Raw genomic sequence first — 21,601 nt, 5'->3', positions numbered from 1 at the left:
GACACGGTATGCCTGGCCAGTAGGTTCAGGGCGCCCTTGGTAGTTTTAATTTTCTATTCTCACATTACTCCTATCTGTATGCTAGAGCGCCTCCATTGAAAAGAAGGGTAAGCCACTGTCCACTAGCCTTGATCAGGAAGTGGAACTCGGGTCTTCATTTCTCCAAGAGCGTAATATATTCTTAGTCATCCTGGGCTTTTGGTCCGATTTCGGAATTTAACATACAATCGTATCTTCTTCTCTTCACTGGGTAGGAATCAGCTCCTCTTAGGGCAAACATGCCCCTGCATACCTCTGGAACTAAGAACGCTAAATCACCCAAAATTCGGCGAACCCATTCAGGTTGTAAGGCATGCCGTAGAAGGGGCAAACGAGTCAGTCTGTTTCCAAGTACAATTACCGCACATCTGCTGAACGCTTCCAGTGTGATGAGACAAAGCCTAGCTGCCAGGCCTGCACAAGGCTGTCGTTGGAATGCAGTTATGCTGTCGAGTTCAGTTTTCGCAATACCACTGGAGCGCTCATCCAGGAGTGTCGGGCGGCTCGCAGAGGTTCATCTCGATCAGCCACAATCCCCACAGCCTGTGCGCTGAACGATGTATCAGACGAGAAACATAGCAATGAAATGCTCAACGCCATCGGCAGTCTTTCAAACCTAGGTATCCCAGCAAGTCTTAGGACCGAGGAGAATCTAGAGATCAGCTATGTTAGTCATTTTCAGAGCCACGTGCGCCATCTTCTCCCGGCAGTTTCTCCGCACATGATAGACAGTTCTCTCGGATTCCCTGGCTTAAGATTCGCTCTACTGTGCATTTCAGCTTCCAATCTTTCCATGCTAAATTCACGGGTTCAAAGCCGCATTTTACTTGATAACAGTCGAAGATCTGTCTTCAGCCCCTGTGTGAATAACCTACACCACGCCTACGCCCAGAAATACCACAATTTGGCATTGTGGTATTGTCGCGCCGCTCACTCCGACGAGGTTCGCCTTCAAGCACCTGCATTTCTTACTGCATACGTCCTCCTCGCATATTACCACCATGCATCAACAAATCATCTAAGGTTTCGAAAGGCGGTCGGGGACGCTGTCCGATTTGTTCTGCAGAACAGAGCGTACATTGTTGACTCACGGGAGGGAGCTGATTCATTACAAATGTGGTACCGACTGTGCACGTCTCACAGACCGGCCAAGCCACCTGCACTCCTCTTAGAGGGTGAAGGGCCCAGCTCATTTGGGCCCAACCTCCTTCCAGATATTACGGAGCACCTGTATCTCAACTGTATCATTGGTATGAGTGCGGACGACCTGATTTACGATATCCTCATCAAGACGCTGGAAATTCGGACAAAGTTAGTGGTCTTTCGTTGCGTTTCGGGCACCTGCCGGGTACCTGAGCGTTCAAATGAGATAGGCAGCCTCACTCATGAAATCTTGAACAAAATGCTAGGAAGGAAATGTGGGCCGGATGAATACGCAGAAGCCCGAGAAAGTTTTGTACGCGGCTCACATCTACTGGGTCTAATGGAAGTTCAAAGAGAACGGCTGGGGGTGTGGCGATCCCGGTTGAACGCGGATCAGCTACCAATCCATCTCACGTACAACCCATATGTACAAGGGGTCCCTAGCTCGCATGTTTCATCATTTTCTTTCGCATCATCCACACCCGCCGGTCGTAGATTTCCAACCCATCGTGACGCTATGAACGCCTTATATTACATGCTCTGCGTAATGATGTTCGAGGAAACTAATCAAACTCTCCCGCCAAAGGGAGAGTCATCCGTGGTGCATGAAGATATTGCCACTCTGATGGACAATGCAGCGCACACTGTGTGTGAAATTGCCGGTACCTTGAATCTCGCAGTGTCCAATACCTCGGATGTGTACACATTAAGTCTAGCAGAGGTCTTACTCCAATTTACGTTCCTCTAGCGATCGGATGCGCTCTTTCACTACATCTTGGATATCTTGTGGCCACAGATTGAGAGCTACGGGAGAGGCTATGAGCACTCTCACTACCCCACACATCTCGTCAAGCGAATCATCGCTCAAATTGCAGCGTACTGGGAGAAGGACCAAGTGATTCTTTTTGCTTTGCCGGCAGTCGCAGAGGATATACCGAAGTTAAAGTTGCTAGATATTGATCATCCAGTCAATCTGGTAGTTTGCGGCTATGACAAGGATGGTACACATTTTCTTGAGAAAGTCCCGCTTCCATGAGCTTTACCTTGATTAGCTGTTCATACCCAGTCTTTAATTGTTTCCCTGTATATATTAGTAAATGATGGGTACCTTACTTTTGTACACGACGTTGGAAAGCTTTTTGCCAACTTAGGTCTATGAATATATATTTGTTCAACATTGACCTGATTTATTTCATTTCCCACAAGTCCATGTATCCATGTTCTTTAGACAGTCTTTCCGGAAGTAGTCTCATTTCATCATGATTCTAGGCACCTACTTAGGTAGGATTTAGGTCGTATCGACCATCGCATACGTGAAGCCCCTATTCCTTGAATATGCAGACGTCGGGATTGACGGTGGAGATGACCATGGCTCTAAACCCGTTTGGGATATTTTTTACGCTCGTGTTGAATATTACCGCTAACGGGTTGCGGAACAATAAAAACTTAGAGACGCTAACTATATTAGGATATATATTACGCTGCGGTACTGACCAATACTGACTTAAGCCGGGTACTTTGGAGGTATGTGTGCCTCGAAGGACTTGAAAATGGCATAAAAGCTCGGCTGCCCCCTTCGACGGCTGATATCCTACAAGGTCTACTAGAACGTCAACCTAAAGAAAAATGGCACGCGCAGTGTGGACCAAACTACTATCGGACGACGCTATCCGTAGGTCGTCTCAAACGCTATCAGTTATTGGCGACGATGTTTATATCTATGGCGGGGAGCTACGGCCCCGTGAGCCGGTAGACGCAGCCGTGTATCGCATTGCTCTAGATGGAAGTGAGTCTCTATCGTACTGTTGAACGCAAGGGGTATTGATGCTAATTACGCATAGACAAAGCTTTAGACAACAGGCTATCTGCGACTACCGGCACGTCTAACGCTCCACAGCCAAGAGTAGGAGCGGCATCTACAACTATCGACGGCATAATTTATGTATTCTCTGGTCGCGGTGGCACAGCTATGACCCCGCTCGAAGAACAGGGCTCATTTTGGGGATTTGACCCTAGCGCCAGCACCTGGTCCCAGGTCAAGCCCGCAGACCCTCACTCTCCATACCCTGTTGGACGCAGCTACCATACCCTCACAACCAACGGTAAAGACACGATATTCCTTCATGCTGGCTGTTCAGAGAAAGGTCGACTTTGCGATCTATGGGCATTTAATATTTTCACGCGTCAATGGCGAGTGTTATCCCCTGCGCCCAAGCCGGAAAGGGGAGGTACATCGATTGTCTATGCAGAGGGAAAGCTCTTTCGTATGAACGGCTTTGATGGCAAGACAGAGCAGGGTGGTGCACTGGATGTCTATGATCCGGAGACTAATGTGTGGGGCACTATCCCATATCAAGCGGATGGTATTTCGGGTCCAAGTGCACGTAGTGTGAGCTGCCTGTTGTCGCTCAAGGTTTCTGGTAAGCCAAGCTTGGTCACGATGTTCGGCGAGCATGACCCCAGTAGCCTCGGCCATCAGGGAGCAGGTAAGATGCTGTCGGACGTGTGGATATTCGATATCGAGTCTCAAAAATGGACGGAAGTGCGCATGGATGCCAACAACGCACCTCAGGGCAGAGGATGGTTCGATGCCGATGTGATCACTGCTGCCTCACAACCTAGTATTATTGTTCAGGGAGGGCTGGCCGAATCGAATGATCGTCTGGGAGATATGTGGCGACTTGACTTTTGATCTGGTTTCTAACCATTTCCGAGGCTAGAGGTGATGCCAAAGAGTACCTATTTTCTGGGAGTTTGTGAATGATACCTTACTCAACAGAAGTTTATATGTTTGACTTTATGATTGTCTAATATGATGTCGGCTTCATCACCCCTGAAAGAGTTCTCGTTGGCAAGCTCCCATCGTATCCATAATGAGTTTATCAAATTAATAGTTGCTTCGAGTCTTGAGGATTCTCACTCAAAACCGTAAGATGGCATTATATAGGCTTTAGTCTGTGCCCCAAGCCTTAAACCCACGTAATTGATACAACTATTGGTCCACTGCCGATTTATTGCTTTGGACTTGCGTCCCCCCCTCCCCCCCCCGATATGCAGCTAGTATCAGAGAGTGTTTAAGGCGGATCAAAAATGAATTCAAACTCCACCACAGTGCAACCTTTAGATTCGAAGCTGACGCGCTGCCTCTAAGACCCGGGCCACCTCGGTAAAGTTCTTCTTCTTCGCCCCTTTCTGCACGAGCAGCGCCACAACTCCGGCCTGGCCTTCTTTAGCGGCCTGGTGGAGTGCTGTTTGACCATTCCTCTGTCGACTATCCATGTTGGCTCCCCTATCAATCAAAAATTCCACCATAGCTTCTAAGCCTCGTCTTGCCACCTCTTGCAATGCCGTATATTTTTCACCCCCAATCATCGTATTTATATTTGCCCCATGAGCCAGCAAGAGCTCAACAATATCTTGATCACCGTTTTCCACCGCTGCTTGGAATGCATTGCCGTAAGGCCCACCTTCGAGATTGACGTCTGCACCATTATCGAGCAACATCTGTATGATATTCTCATGGTCTTCTTCGACAGCTGCCTGAAGTGCGAAACCGTACATACCACCATTAGTATTGGGGTCTGCTCCATTTTCTAGCAGTAAGCGGGTGATACTTTCGTCACCATTCACGGCTGCAATGTGAAGAACGCTTCCTAATTCGCCCGCAACTCTGTTGGGATCGGCTCCGAGCTCAAGAAGACATAGTATTAGGCTCTCATTGCCCTTTATCGCAGCGGTTTGAAGAGTGTTACCTTCATCTTCATAGCACACAGCATTGACATCGCCACCATTTGCGACCAATATACGAATAATGTCCTCGTAGCCGTTCTCTGCTGCTGCCCTCATGACACCACGTACGTTAGGACTTATACCCCTCCTCAACAAAAGCTTTATAACTTCAGCGGACCATCCTGTCGCCGCCCAGAAAAGTGCTCCTTCGGGGTCACTGCAACTTCGTTTATTGACACTGTTATCCATCAGTGCTTCAACTATTGTGGCGAGGCCAAAAAAGGCTGCCAAAGCGATCCCCGTCACCCCGTGAGGATACGATTCGCTATCGAGGTGTTGAAGGTAAAATTGCCAGTCACGAGTAATACTCTTAGCTTGCATCGCAGATTCGACGGCTTGTCGGTTGTCAAGGAAGGCAATGATAGCCTCTTTGCAGGCAGTCTCAGCTGCTCCAAGTGCGTGATGACCCATTCAGTTGCGGCATAATGAAAGAATGGATGTTCCTGCAGGCGAGCTAGCATATCTTGGTCATTTGTACCTAAAAAGAAAAGGGAAAGGGAGACGTTAGTTACCATCCAATGGTAGGTATAGTGGTAGTGGCATCCGTTGGATAGACGCTTGGCGGACGGTCTATGAATCTGGCACTGGGATTGTAACTCACATGGTCCCGCTTTGAATATCTCAAACGAAAGATATCTCATACAGGATGACGTAATATATTCCTGCGCTTGAGCAAACATGCCCTCCTGATTCCGTTGAAGATATGTCTCCAACGTTACATGTGCCGGACGTAGGGTACCGGCTTTGGAGTCAATGATAAGAATGCCAGCACATACAGTGATGAGCAATTCTGGGCCCGCAAGCACTCCACGAGAAGACGCAATGACTTGAGAAATGACTTCCGCACCAATGACGTCGGTGACTTCGCTAACGGTAACAGGTCGTCCGGAAAAAGCTACCCATATTACGATTTGTCGAGCTAGGGCAGCTTCCGGACATGGTTGATCAAATATCCTCATGGTGATCTCACTATAGAATGCATCGAGTTTCGGAAGACCAGCGACAAGGAGGCCCGGCTTCAAGTCGCTGACGGTCGTCTGCCCACGCTTGAACCAAAAGTTGAACCACGGGAAACCTTTCGAGAATTAGTGAGAGAAATGTTTTGGTGGGACTGAGACAACTAACATTCCCTTAGCTTTGCCCTAGAGGCTGGGAAAGCTTCTGATGCCCGACGGAGTACTGCAGAAGATGCATACAGTTATCATCATCTCCGTCGAGATGTGTTTGATATGGTTCGGGCGGCTGGTACACCGCTGGCGTCGCGGTATATTGTTCTTCAGCACATCTCACCATTGCCCGATTCATAACTCAAGATGGCTTTCTCAAGAGGGAACAGGATTGGGGAAATCTGCAGTAGACCCTGTCAAAACCAAGCAGTTGACGGATAAAATCGAGGATATCAACCAAAAGTTGCAGGCTGAATACTGGCCTAATCAGAACGAGGTCAATGGGCATGGCGAATGGCTTGTTGGCCAGGAAAAGGGCCTTGTTATTCGTAGAGGCCGTCTTTGGTATAGCGGGGGTGAGGATGTACAGGTTGGGCTGGGATATGCGTAACACTATGCTGCTAGTAAGCGATCCGAACGTCCCGGAAGCGACATAGTCGTAGAAGACTACAGGGATGCAGAATCAACATCAACTTAGTAGCCAGAAAAAGTGTCCGCATATGCATTGTCTAAGCTTCATGCTGAATTTTGTGTCGTAATTGGCTTCCCGAACCAGGTGAACGCAGAGACCAGTTCCGATTTGGAGACATACGTGCGGCCCAGCAGCGTGTGGCGTCGGGCTTCAGAGCAGCCAGCCAGTCTTTTATTGTCTGGAGACTCAGGTCAGCCCATGCAATCTGCAGGTACCCCCGCGATCTCTGCATGTCGATAGATTAGGAATCTATATATCAGAGTGATAAGTCTGCTTTGCTCGCGGCAATCTCAACAGACCCTCCAATCGCAAGTGTCCATTGTAAAAGAGGAGGTAAAGCAGTTGGTATACTCTGATATGCTCTGAAGAAAATAATAAAACGATTGGCCAAGAGACAACCTTTGTCAAGGTAGTATACCAGCAATGATAATTGAACACAGCTATTCGACAAGGCATACCAGCGAATCAATTTCCCCTTCAACTGCTTCTCCATGACATTAAGTATTTAGCGCGTATCTCCTTTCTTTTCTATTCATTAAAATATATTCATTTCTTTTTTATTCTACTTCCTTTTCCTATTTTATATGGAACACCAATACCATAAAGAGACTGTCAGTTCTTCCCAGGAGGAAGCCTCAGTTTCGTCAACATCATTCTATTCCTTCTTTTTACTATCAGCACTAGTCTAGTTAAGCATCAGTCTTTCTATTTTCTTATACTCAGACCTCTAGCCATCATGTCAGGATCCACTATCCTTATCTCAGAGAAAAAGTACAAGATTTCCTTTAGCAGTGATGGCCAAGCCCAGGTTTTCACAGCTGTTCCCGACACATGGGTTTCCCTAGAAAATTGGCAGGGTGATGAGCGGCAACAGTGGGTATGTATATTTAAGGACGAGTACAGACTTAGAATGCGGAATGCCAATACCAGTACCGGGCAGAGCTTTAATTATGATGGGTGGATGGAGCTCAGAGGTTACTAGAATAGCTCATAAAGCTTCGCATTCACCCCTCGTCCTTCTGGCAGATACCAAATATCCGTGGCGTTTCACGGGGCTTCCAGAAATGTCCTGCTGTTCGAAAGCGGCGGAAAGGACTGGGCGGACTGCAAAAGCCACTTTGATACCAACTTTACTGTCTCTCTCGAGGAGCTTCCTATCAGTAAGTTGCAAGCTCCCACCTTTGCTTCCAAACCAGTCGTCTAACCTTCTGTTCAGAATAGCACGATTGGTTGATTGTACTTTGGTGGATTGAGTATTTGCCTTGTACTATGTCAGACTTGCTATGGGTTTTTGTCCTTCACGTTGAGGTTTCCCCTATAGCTCCTTGCGAATGCAAAGACGAGGACTGTGGCTCTTCTCTTTTCTTTACTATATTATAAAGTACTAGCCAGAATTCATAAAGTTTTTGATATGTAATATATCTTCCTAGTCTCCCGTATATATGATAGGTTATCTTGTTTTTTATATCGACCCCGGCTACCTACGGTGGCTATTTGGCCCACTTGCGGAATTTTGGAACTGATACTACAGTATCAAGCTCCACCACCAACTTGTGGACCAGCATCTTGAGCCTAGTCCTTCATGCCAAGTCTGGACCACCTGTAGACACGAGAAATAATATAGTTGCCTATTTAAGATGACTCAGAAAGCTGGCAGAAGCAGTTGTGTGTTGACTCATACAACAGGGTGGAGTGAGATTGCTTGAGGTAGAACATATGCTGTGAGGATGAATGAATCTTATTAAATTTTCAACAAATATCTAAGGATATTTTTATAATCTGATAGCTCGGTGTAATTTACGAATCCTATCGCTTTGGCCTTCGGTATACATCTTTCCCCTACTTTTTTTTCTCTGATAGCAACGTATACATCCTGTTTACAAATACCGATTAATTTTCATTATGGATAAGCCAAACTACGCTCGATATCTCGGGTCTATTTACCAAAATACCAACTGGGAAGTGGCAAGAATTCCACATGGGTCCATTAATGCCACTCTGCATGCAGTCAAAACAGTTGGACAAGCTGGGCCACAGTCCCTTATCTTGAAGCGCGCATCGCCATTCTTCGAGGACGAGGGCCAGCTGCAGCCGTTTTCTTTAAACCGCCAGGTAAAGATGTCACTATATAAAGACACTGCATCTGTACTAATACATACTGCTACTTTTTTAGACAGTAGAAGCTACTGTCATGAGCCTCTGGGGGGAGGATGGGCTAATCTCAAAAGATACTGCATGTCCAGATACATGGCGCTTACCGCGGTTTATACGCCACGACCGAGGAGCGGAATCAGATCTGTTGATCACTGATAAGAGCGACGAGGCCTCTATCCTTCTATTTGAGGATCTGGGCGAAGTTGTCAATCTCTTTGACCGTGTTGAGGTCTGGGCCCAGTCAGGCACATCGCCCAAGGTGAAGGAACTGGTGTCGCGAATTGGGAGTATCTTAGGGAATTGTCTTGCAACGATGCACAGTCGACATACTGCTGTTGCAATTGAGTCTCGCCCCGATATCGCAGAGGTACTCTCCCAGTCTCTTACAGACGACGTCGTCTGGTATCTCGCAATGGATTTTTTACCAGAATACCTAACGAATGTTCCCAAAGGAGAGATATACTATCAACGACTCGTCAAGGATATCAAGGACCCACAATATTCGTACCCGGCCTGTCTCGTGCACGGAGACTTTAACTTTGGCAATATAATGCTGCCACTGGCTCCCGACCTGGACCATGAGCTGCGCCCAGTTATTATTGACTGGGAATTTGCGACAAGCAAAGGTAGGGGTGTCAATGGAGACGTGTCGGAGTTCCTATCTAGTCTACATTGTCGACTTATCAGTGCCCGGCGACAGCAACCAGAGCTAGGCGACTTGCTCAGGCGGCTTTGCAACAGCTTCTGCTCTGGTTATAGTCAAAGAGCAGGGCTCGATTGCAAGATGGAGAAAGGTGATTTGAATTCGCAACTTTACCGTTCAGCCTTGTTATTGAATGGAAGAGACATGATCAACTATGCACACGACTCCTGTGCTAAAGATGAAGCTTTCAATGAGATGATTGATATGGGGCTGTGGTATCTCGAGCGGGCGGGCGATAACATGGATGATTTCTTAGAGGAATCACACCGCACAGAACTGCTCAAGGAGGACGAAGGTCTCATTCGCTCTCTCTTCATCTTCAACTAGATGATATTCTACCTTTACGTCCGATCCATATTTGGAGTAGTCACAATATAAACAAAGAATTTAAACTATACACGCTACCAACGCACTTAGAGCCTAAACAGTAAGCATATATGGTTACTTTTACCTGTCCCCGCCCCCCACCAGAAGGTAATTTACTGATTATATTAGACTGAACTGCAGATTCGAATTCTCTTTAAATTCCAGAAGGACCCTCTTTTGTCCTACTGTACAATAAATAAGTGGTCTATATTAATATTTAAATGTAGTACGGTTACGAGAAGTAAATTTCTCAACATGTCTCTTATTGTAACTATATAATCTTAGCAAAACTTCCAGCCTTCGCCTGGATCTGAAGAATGTTGGTTTCAATGGAGGCTTCAATTGTGGAACTCACACCCATGACGAGAAGTGTAGCTGGGGCAATACAGCAGGAGATCAGTGTTAGCTTCCATTGCGTGACAAATGCGAGAACGAAAGCCGACAAAAAGGCGGCCAATCCTGAACAACAAGCCCTAGCTTTTCGGATACCCCTGCCTGGATAAGCCGGCCGGTCGAAGTAGCTTGCATGGCTTTTGATTCCCTTGTTCCCTTATCAAAGAATGCAACTTCCTAACTGAGGGTAGCTTTGGGATACCTGTGGCAGATATTTCTAGTGATTTGATAGCTGCGAAGGTGAAGAGCGTGGTATATCCGTAGGTGAGGATAAAACGCCCTATGTCGACGATGAAAAATTAGGTACTACTTGCTAGTCAGTCCCATGTGGTCACCTCATAGGGGATTTAGTGACTGATAAGTATACCCAAGCCGTCCGGTATCACCGCGGAATTTTGAAGACATTGGAGCCCCAGATACATAATCCATGATCAAGGTAATCAACCGTCCAAAGCCAGATTTAGCAGTGACATACCAACGCTGGATCCCAACGCACAGACAGTACCATTAGCCCGCGATGTGTACACCTTAAAGGTGCCACACCAGAATATCCTCTTCCCATGGTTTGATGCTCAAATTGCTTTCAGATACTGGTAGGTGCACCTACCATATAGGCATCAAACGCGCCTGTGCTTTGGCTACAAGTTTTGTCCTGCGGCGGACGGAACCTAAGGACGTCGGTGACGGGAGAGGCTCTTGCGGACGAGATAGGAAACCATCCCAATTTAAACTTAGACCAGGCCATATCGGAGGTATGTGAGGCCATCCTTCTGACAGACCCCATATCTTTATTAAGGATACATTTGTCGGTTGTGTAGTCGACTATGACTAGGAGTTCTTCCGATCGTATCTCGGTTTCAACCTGTTGGTGGCAGATGGCAATTCGAAAATCATAGCGGACACCGCTTGAGGCTGACTTACCTCGGGTCATTTCGCAGAAAATGCGCAATGGGAACAGCACCTACATCTTCTCGATGGTAGGCACCTTGACGAATTCGAGCTCTTTGACAGATGTGAACGGACGATGGTGGGGAGTCGGATCTCGCCTGCGGATAGCGAGGAGTGTATTTTGCGGCACAATGGTAGTGACCTGGATCAGGTGCATGCGCATGGGATCCAGGTGACACGGGAATTGAAGGTAGAACATAATTTGGCGGGTCTGCCTTCGAAGGAGGGTTAGGTTGTGTACTTGTTTCTGACTGTGGCTTGGTGGCTGTGGTTTGGAGTCTGGCTGTGGTCTCTTCGTCGAGGGCTTGTTTTGAGGGGTTGGCGGCTCTTGTGGGTTCTGGAAAGTTACCAATTTTTAGACCTGTATAGCAATTGACTATTTCTAGTTTGAATGTTAATTTGGGAAATTGGCGGATAGAGCGAGAGTGAGGTCTGTGATTTTTAATCCTTGACTGATGGTGATATAATGTAGCTTGTTGTAGTCCGACCTGGTTTTACCTCTCATTCCATGGTAGGACATTCTTTGCCTTGTATCCACACTCTATTCCCACCTATCATATCGGATAATTAGGCAAATTATGTTTTCAAGATTGAGAGTAGTTCCGGATATATTTGCTCGTATAGTAAACTATCTAGTATGGGGTGGTGAATTTTGCCATTAAATGTCGGAGCCGCTCTAAGCGAAGAAGAGACGTGTAGACATGGGAACAGCTCTCTTATTGAGAGGAAACGGAACACGAAGTAATTTGACACTGTTATGTAGAAAATAGGTGTTGTCGTGGCCAATTTCCAGGTCGCTGAGCCTCCAGCAATCACACAACAAACTTGCATAGTCTAGATCGTCGCATCATACTCTTTGAGCATCACCTCTGACTAATACCACTCAATGAGGATGACGTTTCCACGACTGACGAATTTCCTAGACTCGTCCCATCGCTTGAAGCAGCTTCTGCATACGCCCGAGGGTGGTAGTTAGGGCTTGTGTACGTAGACTGAAATCCTTGCTTGCCTACTCTCGATAGCAATGTAAACTGATCGGAAGAGGAATTTGTACCGTAAAGGTTCCAATGGTCAACCCTGGTCGCGCCATTCCAGCTCACCCAGAACGTAGTTGCAGAGCCCGGAGAAGCTCCATAAGTCCGCAGGGCGGGATCATCACTTGGCTCCCCGGTCCAATTGAACTTGTACGCGCGATAGTTCATCGTCTTTGGATTGTTCAGCGTCGCGAAGAACACTGGGTTGCCATCTTCAGTATGCTCAGAGATCGAAGGGTTGCTCCCCCACCCAATGACGGCATTCTTGTTCGGCAGTATTTGAAGGTTTCCCTGACTCGTGGATAGTAGCCCTTCGTCTGGAGCCTCGTAGCGTTTAACCAGGCTGGAGATATTTGCCTCGTGATCCACAGACACGATCATGCCCGCAGACGTGGTTGACGTGTTTATATAATTGTTGCTCCCATTATCGAAAAGCGAGATAACCGTCACCGTGTCGTTCTCCTCATGAAACCGCGCATCGTGCTGTGCGGAGAAGTTATAGTCCTTCATCTCTATCGATGAATTCCTGCCACCTAGTCGCCACTTCACAGATCCATCTTTGCCAGAAACTTTGTAAATGCAGCTGGTATGCCGGGCAGACACCAAATAATCACCGTCGCTATTCTTATCGACAGAGTTAAGATGAAAGTAGTCCCACGCAGTGGCATTGCTGAGACCATCACCAACAACGGTGTCAAGTCGAATAGGAGTATATGACTCAGAAAGCGCAACGTGGTCGAGCGATCTCCATTCGAAAAGAACCTTGCCCGTCTTAGTATCTATCTCCTGAAAGACACCATCCATAACCCAGCCTTTGTTTGCTGATATATTGTATGCCTCTAGGTTATAACGTCTTGGCTGATATATTGGAATGAGGGCAGTTGTTTCATTAATAAACTTTAGTTCATGCAGGTCACTCAGCGTCAACCCATTGCCGCTTTGTATGGCCGTAACTTCTTTATAGTGTTCATTTACGACCACATGGCGACCCCTGGCATACCCTTCGATTTGATTTCCTTGAAAGTAGCAGAGGTGATCGGATCCCTCATATGGGCAGACTTTAAGATCGTGGAATAGTTCGGTTGCAGAGCCGTCGGCTCCACTCCAGATGAGATTCTGATTTATAGTCAGCTCTGTGTGTCTCAGCCTAGGGAGAAAAGAACATACACCGTCATTGTCATAGATGTACGGCCCTGGTAATTCTGTCAGGAATGGTGCGATAAATATGTAACCCGGGGTGATGAACGTGTCGTTTTTAAGAGTGATGTTCATAACCGGGGCGCGAATATCTGGTCTCTAGCTGAGAGTCAGGGCAATTTAGACAAGTGTGGAGCGATTGGTTGCTAACAGATTGGAAAGACGTCCATGCTGCAGCATTGACTAGGCTGACAAATGTTAAGCCGTGTATTACTGCTAGACATAGAGCCTTGAATGATTGTCGGTTATTCTGTTTGCTGCAAGCCATAGTTGCTTGGACCACAACCCGATTTGCTGAAAGGTTAAATAGATTATATGACACGCTGCGGGCTTAAAGACACAAGAATGTAAGGGTCATAAGAATGTAATAACTACAGTTGGATGGTATACGTTCAAGTTAGGGGTATTGGGAATAGTCAATGTCTAGGTAGAATAGACACTCTCGCAGTTTTGTTGGTAGGAACTGCATAAGGATGAATATAGGCTCTTTTATTTATTAACCCTATCTTACATCATGACTTCAGCAGCGGATTCATTATGCCTAGCCAGCAACCCTTCGGTCCAAAGAATCAGTAATGGTAATATGCCTTTAGGCCTGGTAGATTTCCTATCGATGGTGCGATTGTAACCTGCAAATGTATTCTCGGCCAGTCTTTACAGTCAGGCCACCAATCCAGTAGAGAGCCAACAGGCCTCTTACTTGATGTTGTGGATACTTCTCGTATCAAGTGCGATGGAATTGATGATCCGCACAGTCAGACAGGACAAACTTTACCGGCAGTTCTCAAAATGTACTATTATGTTACCAGCTCCACGGACTAGGATAGAGTCCAAAGGTGCTTCAAAATAGTCATGGGGTCATGGATGTCAGATGAGAACTCTCTGTAGACTGAGGACCAATAACGATGTCATTCTTCAGTTGTGGAGGGCTTCAGAATACGAATCGGCATAGCCCCACGTGGGAGGGTGTGGAGCGTCAGCCATTCAATTGACCGGTTCTTAACGGTCTGGGTCAACCTTATCCAGGGTCCAGGGTCCAGAGTGGGATCCAATTCTGTGGAACGCACTGTATCATCATTGGATAAAAAATGGTTGCAACCAATTGCCCCCGGCCGTTTCTGTACTGGAACGTAGTCACTCCCTGAAATTTCCTAGGGAACCCCAACCTCGTGCTTAATCTGGTCAACCTTCAATGGGCGTATGGCCACTGATGGACAGAGGGTTTTGCTGTACCCTTACTGGCAGCAAAGGCTAATATCATTGACGTCCGTATTCGTAGCCTCTGGCAGGTTATCGGAAACTCGTGTAGCTTTATAGATTCACGTTTAAACCCCAGGCAACGGCCTTCACAGCATGATAGACTGAAATGCCTTTGACCAGGTTAAAATTCTTTGCCGTCTTCGACCGGTGTCTGTCCTCATCAAGGGATATTTGGGCCACAACGATCATTACCCTCTGCTGAATTCAGAGCAATGGCTAATGACGACGATCGTAGTGTGAAGCCTTTGAGGCGCACGTTATTGGTTACATACCCCCGCACGGCATCGAACCTAGTGCTTAAAATGCTTTCGCTGGATGACCAGGAAAAAGTGGTCTCTAATGAGAAAGGCGGGTACTTCTTCTGGGACTCATATATGGCGGAACGGTCAACAAGGTGCATCTATAAACCAGTCCTGGACTGGGCTCCAGAAGAAACAGAAGAAATCCAGCATGTTCTACAACGAATTACCAATGAATTAGAACAGAAATCACGATTTGCCGAGTCCCAGGGCCGGTTATTCTTCGCGAAGGAGCACGTTCAGTGGTTCACGGATCCAGCTGCCATTGGCAACTATATCTCGGGTCATTGCAGTCCAACAGCCTCTCCAGTGAATATCCATATCCCGATCTCATACGGACCAGTACGGGAGTTCTCACCTAACAACCTTACGGTGTTTCCGGATCAGTACCTAGAGACTTGGAGGCTCACCTTCTTAATCCGCCATCCCGCCCTAGCGTTTCCGTCTCTCTACCGAGCTATGAGGGAGTTAGAAAAAGAAGAATTCACAGAAGCCCATGAGCTACAGCCTTTGATGGAAATACATGCTACTCTGAAATGGACCAGACAACTGTACGATTGGTGTTGCAAGCATCAAGCGGACTCCCACGATGGGTATAGCGGAGATGATCACTATCCTTTGGTGTTGGATGCACAAGACGTTATTCATAACCCTAGCGTTATCCGTAGGTATTGCAAACTTATTGGGATGGATCCGGCCTATGTTAAATATGACTGGAGCGCTGCGAGTTCAAAAAAAACCAACGGCGAGTCAGAGGGCATCGGCCGCAAACACCCGGAAACAATCATGAAGTTTACGCTTGATAATTCCCTCCACATAATAAAGGAGAAGACACCTCCTTTCGTTGATATCGCGCTGGAGAGGAAAGCATGGGATGCCGAATTTGGAGAAGTGATCGGTAAACAGATGGAAGGATGGGTAATGGAAGCCATGCCAGACTATGATTACCTTAAGTCTAGAAGGTTACAAGTAAAGAATACATAGGTTAGGGGCTATCTCACCTCACCATTTGGCCAAGGCTTCCCAAAACCCTACATCTTTCACACGGAGGTGTTCGATGATATTTGTGGCTCATGTACCAGCCGCCAAATTTAATATGGATACGAATGGGAATTGATTATCCAATACCAAATGTGCGCTGTGGATTTTGCATGAGGAATATTTCTTGTACCTCTTACCTAGGTTTTTTCACTAGCCATAGGGTTATCAAAATGCTGTTCCCCGTCCCTGCTAGACGACATGAAACTACACCCCCGGACTATTACATTCAGGGTTCACGATACATCAATAGTATAGTAGTGGTAGAGGGAGTTCCACATCAATAAGCTCGGTCCTTCACTGGATGCTAATCTTCTTTCCCGAGCAGGTGTAGCTTTATTCATAAATCCTTAGTAGGTCGTACCACTAGCTTCTCTATCTCCTCAGATTAATTAGCCTATCATTGTAGTCATAGCTTAACGATCGGCGAATAGGTCGAGGGTTGGTAGGCCTGAAGGCCTATATAGGCGAACCACTCGAACATGGAAGCAGTGCAGCAAATGAAACATCACTACCAACAGTTTCGGCTCCCCAAAAAGAAGGTATCATATGGCATAGCCCACGATAATGTGCTCACCCGTGTTCCTACCAGTAGGCTAGCTGGAGGGTTTCAAAGCTCTAGATTACAGAACATGCCAGGTCTGAAACTCATATGACTCGGTAAGAAAATAACTGATTGGCAACTCTTTATGTATTGTTTTTTTGCTGTTTCAAAAGGGGGTTCCCGGTACGGCCTCGAACGACTCAGTAGCTGCAATTAAAGTTGCTTGGTGGCAATCTACCCCGTATTTTGCTATCCAGATAAGGCGTGCTGTGCCTAAGATTGGATTTTCCTGGGAAGCCCCAAAGACCTGACTGGATCATGCGCACAGGAGCATAGACCCACAAGCTCCGTGCCAAAACAACCAAGAGTGCTTATAGGGCTTGGCACAAAAGCTGAATCTTGGCGCTTTAGGTGACAGAGAGTTAGTACTGGTACCATCCGGAGCAACCTTTTTGGTCCGTCAATTAGATTTAGCTAAAATGTATCATGATTGGTAGTAGGCTTGGAATCCATTTAGTTTGGATCCATATCGCCCAAACACTTCGCCCATGCTCACCTTCGCTAATTGTGTTATTTCGCAATGACATACCACATAAGCCAATTTTAATATACGGTACATGTCTATCTCATCTCACTGCCATGACAGCTATGAAGTCATCAGAACTATGTGGCACGGCGTCCAGTGATCTAGATTCTCCTTTCTTGTCATGAGATCTGGCCATAAGCATCTGGCTATTGGCTTTTGGAAGGGCCTGGCCAGGCTGTTGTAGTATCCGACGCAGTTTGGTTTGAATACTTCGCCGCAGGAAAATGATATATAAACCGCCCTTAGAATTCCCATTTGCTTCTGAAAAGTCAGAGAATTGAGACATATCAAGCGCAGCATACAGTCAGCACAGCCGAACATTACCTTCAATTCAAGATGAAGTCGCCACTTTATATTCTTACTGCTCTTCTTCCCCTTGCGGTGCAAGTAGCCCAAGCTACTCCCGTTGCGGAAAGTGATGCCGATGACTCCATCATCGAAGAACGAAGCAATTGCAAAGTCAACCATGGCTTTGATTACTGGAAGTACCCTTGCGATTCCAGCGATAGGACCGGCCACGCCAACAAAGGGGATAATGTGGACTTCCAGTGCAGATATAAGTAGGCCACAAGATGTCATGTAGTTCATTCATACATAGAGGTTGAGGCTCACAGACATTTGCAGGAATTGGTATAAGACCCCAAGAGGGTGGGTGCGGCAAAGCGATAAGCCCAATAGCTGCCGTATGTTCAATTTCATTTGCGGTAACCTAATCTCTACAAGAAACGTTCGCTAAGAGACATATAGCGGGATCCGGCAAATGCTAAAGTAACTCCACTGTTCTGGCCCCATTTCAGCCCAGCCTGGGGTTTCGAAGTCATTTTGTGACTTGTGACTTCTCTTTATAGGACCTCTTCGCAGGTAATTAGGGATGATTGTTTGGGGCTTGTCTGATTACTGTCTATTTGTGTCTCCCACTTACTTGTTTGTCTGTCACTCCTTTACTCCTGTTCATTCTATTAACCTTTCATTTGGTATAATATGGTGGGAAAGAGATATCTTCAGGATATAAACTTCTTTGTATCATTGATTTCATAGTTGCAATGTGATTGTAGGTTATATTATCAGTTTCTGCAACTTAAGGCTTAGCCAGTAGCAATGGACCGTCGGGAAAGTCATGAAGACTAGAGTTCACCCTACCCTATCTCGATAATGTCTTAGCATTGGATATGGTATGGTTGAATGGGGCATACATACTAATTACGAGAGTGAATGTCCCCTCAAGCTGTAAAATCTACCTCAGGCCATCTGCCATGTAGTGCAGCTTGCTTGTGATCTTTCAGCAAATCAATGAAGTTCCATTCTGATACTAGCGTTCAATATCGTAGCAAAATAAGATACCCGGATAAACGATTGAAAACCAACAAAAGACGCTTAACCTAGGTAGAGCGACCGGTATTCTGAGAAGCGATATCTCCAAAGTCGTTCCTAATTCATTGGGCTCGCCTAGAGGGAAGGCCTCCCATGACCCCGAGCATCCTCATACGCCTCACCGTATATACTAGGTTCTGCCCCTGCACTTGCAGCGTTGCCAATTCCAGTTGCCACATTCACGTTCAAAGTTATCACACCATCTTCCCTTACACCGGCACTTGTCCCAGTCCCAGTCACCTGGCTTGCAGCGATGGTCCGCCTTATGGCAAACCGGCTTGCATTCACACCTATGCCAGTTCCAGTTATTGCAGTGAGGATTGAAATTATTGCACCAATTACCCATGCACTGGCACTTGTCCCAGTCCCAGTCACCTGGCTTGCAGCGATGGTCCGCCTTATGACAAACCGGCTTGCATTCACACCTGCGCCAGCTCCAATCCCTGCAGCTAGAATCATAATTTCCGCACCATTTCCCCCTACACTGGCACTTGTCCCAGTCCCAGTCACCTGGCTTGCAGCGATGGTCCACCTTATGACAAACCGGCTTGCATTCACACCTATGCCAGTTCCAGTTATTGCAGTGAGGATTGAAATTATTGCACCAATTACCCATGCACTTGCAATGCTTCCAATCCCAACGCCCTGACTCGCAGCGAGGCTCGTTCCGATTGCATGTACGGTCACGCGGGATATGCTCTATATTCCAGTCATTTTTGTGAGAGTCTTCTTCGTAAGAAACGACATTACGGCCTTCAATGATTTAGCCATGTCATTGACTCATATATTCACGGAGCATTAAAGCAGGACATGCCTTGAAGGTTCTCCACTTCTCCCGGGTCCGCCACAGGTGAGGCAGCTACGAGGCTGATAAAAAGAAGGAGGACGACGGCCGGATTGATCTTCATGTTGCAAATATTAGATACAATGATCAGCCAGGGTAAAGCCTTGTTCTGGATGACTAGAGGTTATCTAATGGTGAATAATGGCTGTAGATCTTGGGCTCCGGTTGGGCTTATATATTTATCTAGGGACGCCTTCCCCCCAGTGTACTCTTAATACAGAAAACAACTCTGCCCCCAGACACAACTTTGTAGTGGGGAGCATTTGAGGGGTGCGCTGGCAGTCTGGTTCTGTCCATTACGATTAGGAATACTCAACTACCAAACCATGTCTTCAATGAACCAAGGTATACAGCGATGAGAACTGGAGCGTGTGACCGTTACAATCGAAACCAAAACTCTTTGTGCCATTTAGTCAGGCGATATAAGCTAGTGGACTATACGACTTTCTCAGATCCAATTGATAGTTCCCCAACACCCTTCGATGAAATACTCGTGTCTATATTATCACCAAACTCCCTTGATCACCGGTGGTGCGCTATGAGAACAGTACCATAGACCTGTAGAACCGTCAATAAATCTTAATTTAGTATTTATAAGGTTTCAAACTACCCTGACATAGACTTATCGTTTCCATGGACAATCCACGGATTCGAGAGCCTAACATTTTATTCGACAGATCTAGCCGACGGAAGGTCCAGACAAGATCTTCTTGGCTTCCGTTGTCGACTCTCATTATCCTTTCCGCCCTACTTAGATCTTGGCACCTTGGCAGATAATCAGAGTCATATGAGGAACCAGTTGATCCGGCTTCGTGTAAAGGGTGAGCTGACCCCGTATTCGTTTTGGTCTCCTGAGAATCAGCGTCGACCAAGGCAACAAGGAGAATAGCGGTAGTTTCAAAGGTACAGATTGACTTACTTGCCTCACTCCTGTTTCTCCTTCTCCAAAACACAATCTCTTGGGGACTTAGCCGAATTGGCGATTCAGCTAAGGGTTGGTTCCACTGTTGTTGGCTTACTCTGCAATACCTCATGTAAATGTCAATAGAAATGCTGTGTGCCATAGGTGCCTTAGCGTACGAATAATATAAGCTAATGCAAAAGAACAGTATCCTTCAGTCTGTCTTCATGGATCGCGGCCTCGTCTGGTACAATTAGGTTGGCTTTCATCCCACTATCCGTCTTTTTCTCCCTATCCGATGGACTGTTAGTCCCTCCGGATTATAACCTATGTGGTAGGAAAATTTTTTCGAAGTGGATAGGTTAGGTCTTTCTTCGGCTCGTATCTGGAGCTGAAAAGCCGAAGATGCTCCCTCAAATGTCCACACATCGCACTTTTCTGTTATGACTGGAAAGAATAGGAGTTAATCATGTCAAGCCCCATAAAAATCGTATCCCCATCACCAGCAGCACCCTAGTTTTTACCGTCTATAGATCAGTCAGGAACTCCGAGGATAGAATTGGGATCGGGTGACTGATAAAATGAGAAACCTATCTAGGAGTAATCTAACCTCCCAGGTCTATCTGCCCCTACCACTCGCCTTTCGATCTTAGACTTCTATCAATTTGTCACTATACGGAAAATGAGGGTATATAACCGGCCAACCCTGTCGAACTTTTCTTTTAAATACTTCATATTGGACTCAACTATTGATCTCAATTATCAGATAAACTCTGAACGGGGAGTTGTTCAGATTCAGCAACTCAATCTGATGATCACTGCATCGCATCGTTGGATTGAACCGCACGCTAGTTTCACACCTGTAGATCATTCCGCCTCCTGCGCCAATGATCATAAGCAAAGTCATCCAATCCACCGTTGCATAATACGGAATATGGCCTTGCTACAAGCTGAACATCGCTGAGAAGAAGTATTTCCTCCCATCAATTTCTGCAGTTAGCACCCGTTATCCTATTAAAACCAAAGTTCGTTTCCAAGCTTCGGTGGTCTGTGTCCCCTGTCTCCTGCTTCGCCTTATTGAATATATGCATCATTTTTTGAAATGATGCTGTGAGCTAGGATAGAGACCAGCTAAGCACCAAACGCAAGGAAGCAAGCAGAGTTATCTCCATGTCCATGATGGCATGACCCTGAACGACATCCTTGAGGGTTCTTCCAGCGAAGATGTATATCCGAGTACAAACCAATGGGTCCATATTGTCCTGGTCAAGCCACTCCTTGTTCAGGGCGAGTAATAGCTCTTCCAGATCATCTGGTTTCAGATATGCGAGTGTGTACACCACAAAGGCAGCCT

The 21,601-nt window shown here is 46.5% G+C and overlaps 8 protein-coding genes across 8 annotated transcripts; 5 read left to right on the top strand and 3 right to left on the bottom strand.

Moving 5' to 3' along the window:
- Positions 1-278: 278 nt before the first annotated feature.
- On the top strand, positions 279-2,263 carry BDW43DRAFT_323662 (Zn(II)2Cys6 transcription factor domain-containing protein; the record flags this gene model as incomplete). Its single annotated transcript, XM_032049798.1, has 3 exons — positions 279-374; positions 425-1,879; positions 1,931-2,263. 3 exons carry the CDS (start codon positions 279-281, stop codon positions 2,216-2,218), a joined length of 1,839 nt encoding a protein of 612 aa, XP_031903392.1. The 3' UTR covers positions 2,219-2,263.
- Positions 2,264-2,766: 503 nt separating this feature from the next.
- BDW43DRAFT_323660 (Kelch repeat protein) lies at positions 2,767-3,883 on the top strand. Its single transcript, XM_032049797.1, has 2 exons — positions 2,767-2,968; positions 3,024-3,883. The coding sequence occupies exons 1-2, from the start codon at positions 2,809-2,811 to the stop codon at positions 3,872-3,874; spliced, it is 1,011 nt and encodes a 336-aa protein (XP_031903391.1). The 5' UTR covers positions 2,767-2,808; the 3' UTR covers positions 3,875-3,883.
- A 419-nt stretch (positions 3,884-4,302) lies between these two features.
- On the bottom strand, positions 4,303-6,841 carry BDW43DRAFT_308230 (ankyrin repeat-containing domain protein; the record flags this gene model as incomplete). Its single annotated transcript, XM_032046443.1, has 5 exons — positions 4,303-5,357; positions 5,615-6,046; positions 6,262-6,331; positions 6,397-6,584; positions 6,730-6,841. The coding sequence occupies 5 exons, from the start codon at positions 6,839-6,841 to the stop codon at positions 4,303-4,305; spliced, it is 1,857 nt and encodes a 618-aa protein (XP_031903390.1).
- Positions 6,842-8,511: 1,670 nt separating this feature from the next.
- Positions 8,512-9,793, top strand: BDW43DRAFT_308229 (kinase-like domain-containing protein; the record flags this gene model as incomplete). Its single annotated transcript, XM_032046442.1, has 2 exons — positions 8,512-8,721; positions 8,783-9,793. The coding sequence occupies 2 exons, from the start codon at positions 8,512-8,514 to the stop codon at positions 9,791-9,793; spliced, it is 1,221 nt and encodes a 406-aa protein (XP_031903389.1).
- A 1,015-nt stretch (positions 9,794-10,808) lies between these two features.
- BDW43DRAFT_308228 (uncharacterized protein) lies at positions 10,809-11,336 on the bottom strand (the record flags this gene model as incomplete). The annotated part of the gene is made up of 2 exons (XM_032046441.1): positions 10,809-11,130; positions 11,191-11,336. 2 exons carry the CDS (start codon positions 11,334-11,336, stop codon positions 10,809-10,811), a joined length of 468 nt encoding a protein of 155 aa, XP_031903388.1.
- A 700-nt stretch (positions 11,337-12,036) lies between these two features.
- BDW43DRAFT_308227 (arylsulfotransferase family protein) lies at positions 12,037-13,672 on the bottom strand (the record flags this gene model as incomplete). Its single annotated transcript, XM_032046440.1, has 3 exons — positions 12,037-13,323; positions 13,375-13,503; positions 13,556-13,672. The coding sequence occupies 3 exons, from the start codon at positions 13,670-13,672 to the stop codon at positions 12,037-12,039; spliced, it is 1,533 nt and encodes a 510-aa protein (XP_031903387.1).
- A 1,204-nt stretch (positions 13,673-14,876) lies between these two features.
- BDW43DRAFT_298150 (uncharacterized protein) lies at positions 14,877-15,947 on the top strand (the record flags this gene model as incomplete). The annotated part of the gene is made up of 1 exon (XM_032044519.1): positions 14,877-15,947. One exon carries the CDS (start codon positions 14,877-14,879, stop codon positions 15,945-15,947), a length of 1,071 nt encoding a protein of 356 aa, XP_031903386.1.
- Positions 15,948-17,467: 1,520 nt separating this feature from the next.
- BDW43DRAFT_308225 (uncharacterized protein) lies at positions 17,468-19,151 on the top strand (the record flags this gene model as incomplete). The annotated part of the gene is made up of 3 exons (XM_032046439.1): positions 17,468-17,691; positions 17,756-17,814; positions 18,637-19,151. 3 exons carry the CDS (start codon positions 17,468-17,470, stop codon positions 19,149-19,151), a joined length of 798 nt encoding a protein of 265 aa, XP_031903385.1.
- Between the last annotated feature and the right edge of the window lie 2,450 nt (positions 19,152-21,601).

This window comes from Aspergillus alliaceus (assembly GCF_009176365.1).
Source record: "Aspergillus alliaceus strain CBS 536.65 unplaced genomic scaffold BDW43scaffold_8, whole genome shotgun sequence".
Lineage (NCBI taxonomy): Eukaryota > Fungi > Ascomycota > Eurotiomycetes > Eurotiales > Aspergillaceae > Aspergillus > Aspergillus alliaceus.
This window is presented reverse-complemented; position numbering and strand designations above follow the sequence as displayed.

What these genes read in the sequence shown, in the direction of transcription:
- BDW43DRAFT_323660 (XM_032049797.1), top strand. Translation starts at nt 2,809, where the DNA reads ATGGCACGCGCAGTGTGGACCAAACTACTATCGGACGACGCTATCCGT. An exon ending in TCGCATTGCTCTAGATGGAA is followed by an intron (nt 2,969 to 3,023) that starts GTGAGTCTCTAT and finishes AATTACGCATAG; the next exon opens with ACAAAGCTTTAGACAACAGG.